This window comes from Otolemur garnettii, unplaced genomic scaffold, assembly GCF_000181295.1.
Source record: "Otolemur garnettii isolate 467f Iridium unplaced genomic scaffold, OtoGar3 scaffold00149, whole genome shotgun sequence".
Classification (NCBI taxonomy): domain Eukaryota; kingdom Metazoa; phylum Chordata; class Mammalia; order Primates; family Galagidae; genus Otolemur; species Otolemur garnettii.
Genome location: NW_003852544.1, coordinates 2,128,715 through 2,129,659, shown reverse-complemented (window position 1 = coordinate 2,129,659; position 945 = coordinate 2,128,715). Strand labels below are relative to the sequence as shown.

The following is a 945-nucleotide window of genomic DNA, read 5'->3' as shown; positions in this document are numbered from 1 at the left end:
AAAACAAGAGATTATCTGAATTTAACGACAATAATTTATGGCAAATTTTTTACATAGCAGCAATCAAATCTTATCCATAAATTATAAACTAGTGAAGAGAACTTTTAAAATATAATGAATGCACTGAAACTTTACTGCCCAAATAAAGTGTTACAATTATTATGTTTCCTTTTTGCTTACTGCAGAGGTTCATTATACATTTATCTTCTGGTGAGCACAGAGAACAGGATCGTCCTTTTTGGTAAGGATGCGTATTTGCATAATTTCCTCTGTAAAAGAAAGAAACATTGGTTAGCAAAATGGCTATAAATTTTTCTAATTTTACACATTTATTTATGCAAGTTGTTTTGGTCATTTACTAAGTCATACACATTGAAAAGGAAAAATAACAACTTTTGTCCCAATTTTATGCTAATTTCTTTTGCAAAAAGAAACTATTAAAACTGTTCTTCACAGGAGGAGCCTAAACCATGTGACAGTTATAGTCTTGGATAAGCTACAGAGGACGAATTAGATGTGTGCCCAGTGTAATTACGCATGTGCTAAGTCTGGCCTCCTGGATAAGGTTGTTAACAAGGGCCCACCATGTTTTTGTCATAGACATCATCGTTATTTCTTCATTTTACAAATAGAATAAGTGAATTCTGAATTGCAAATGAAAATGTCTTTTATGGTTTAATTTAAAAATACAAAGAATAGGGTGTGGAGGCTCAGGGCTATAATCACAGTACCTAGGGAGGCCAAGGTGGGAAGAATACTTGAGGCCAGGAGTTTGAGACCTGCATGGGCAGCAAATGGGACGGTATCTCTACAGAAAAATAAAAAACTTCAGAGAAGAGTCTTTATCTAGTTCCAGTTGATGAAGTGTCAAAAAGGCTTACTTTTCAATAATATAAGCCAATACATTTTAATAAGCTGCTGCTTCTTTTTTTTTAATCTCTGTGT

The 945-nt window shown here is 33.4% G+C and overlaps 1 protein-coding gene across 1 annotated transcript in view; it reads right to left on the bottom strand.

Annotated features, from left to right (window-relative positions):
- Positions 1-88: 88 nt before the first annotated feature.
- The window catches only part of LOC100957569 (GLIPR1 like 1), a 42,194-nt gene continuing 41,337 nt past the window's right edge, over positions 89-945 (bottom strand). Inside the window, exon 4 of the mRNA XM_012811072.1 lies at positions 89-269. Coding sequence (XP_012666526.1) covers positions 89-269 — 181 coding nt within the window. The remainder of the gene's footprint in view (positions 270-945) is intronic.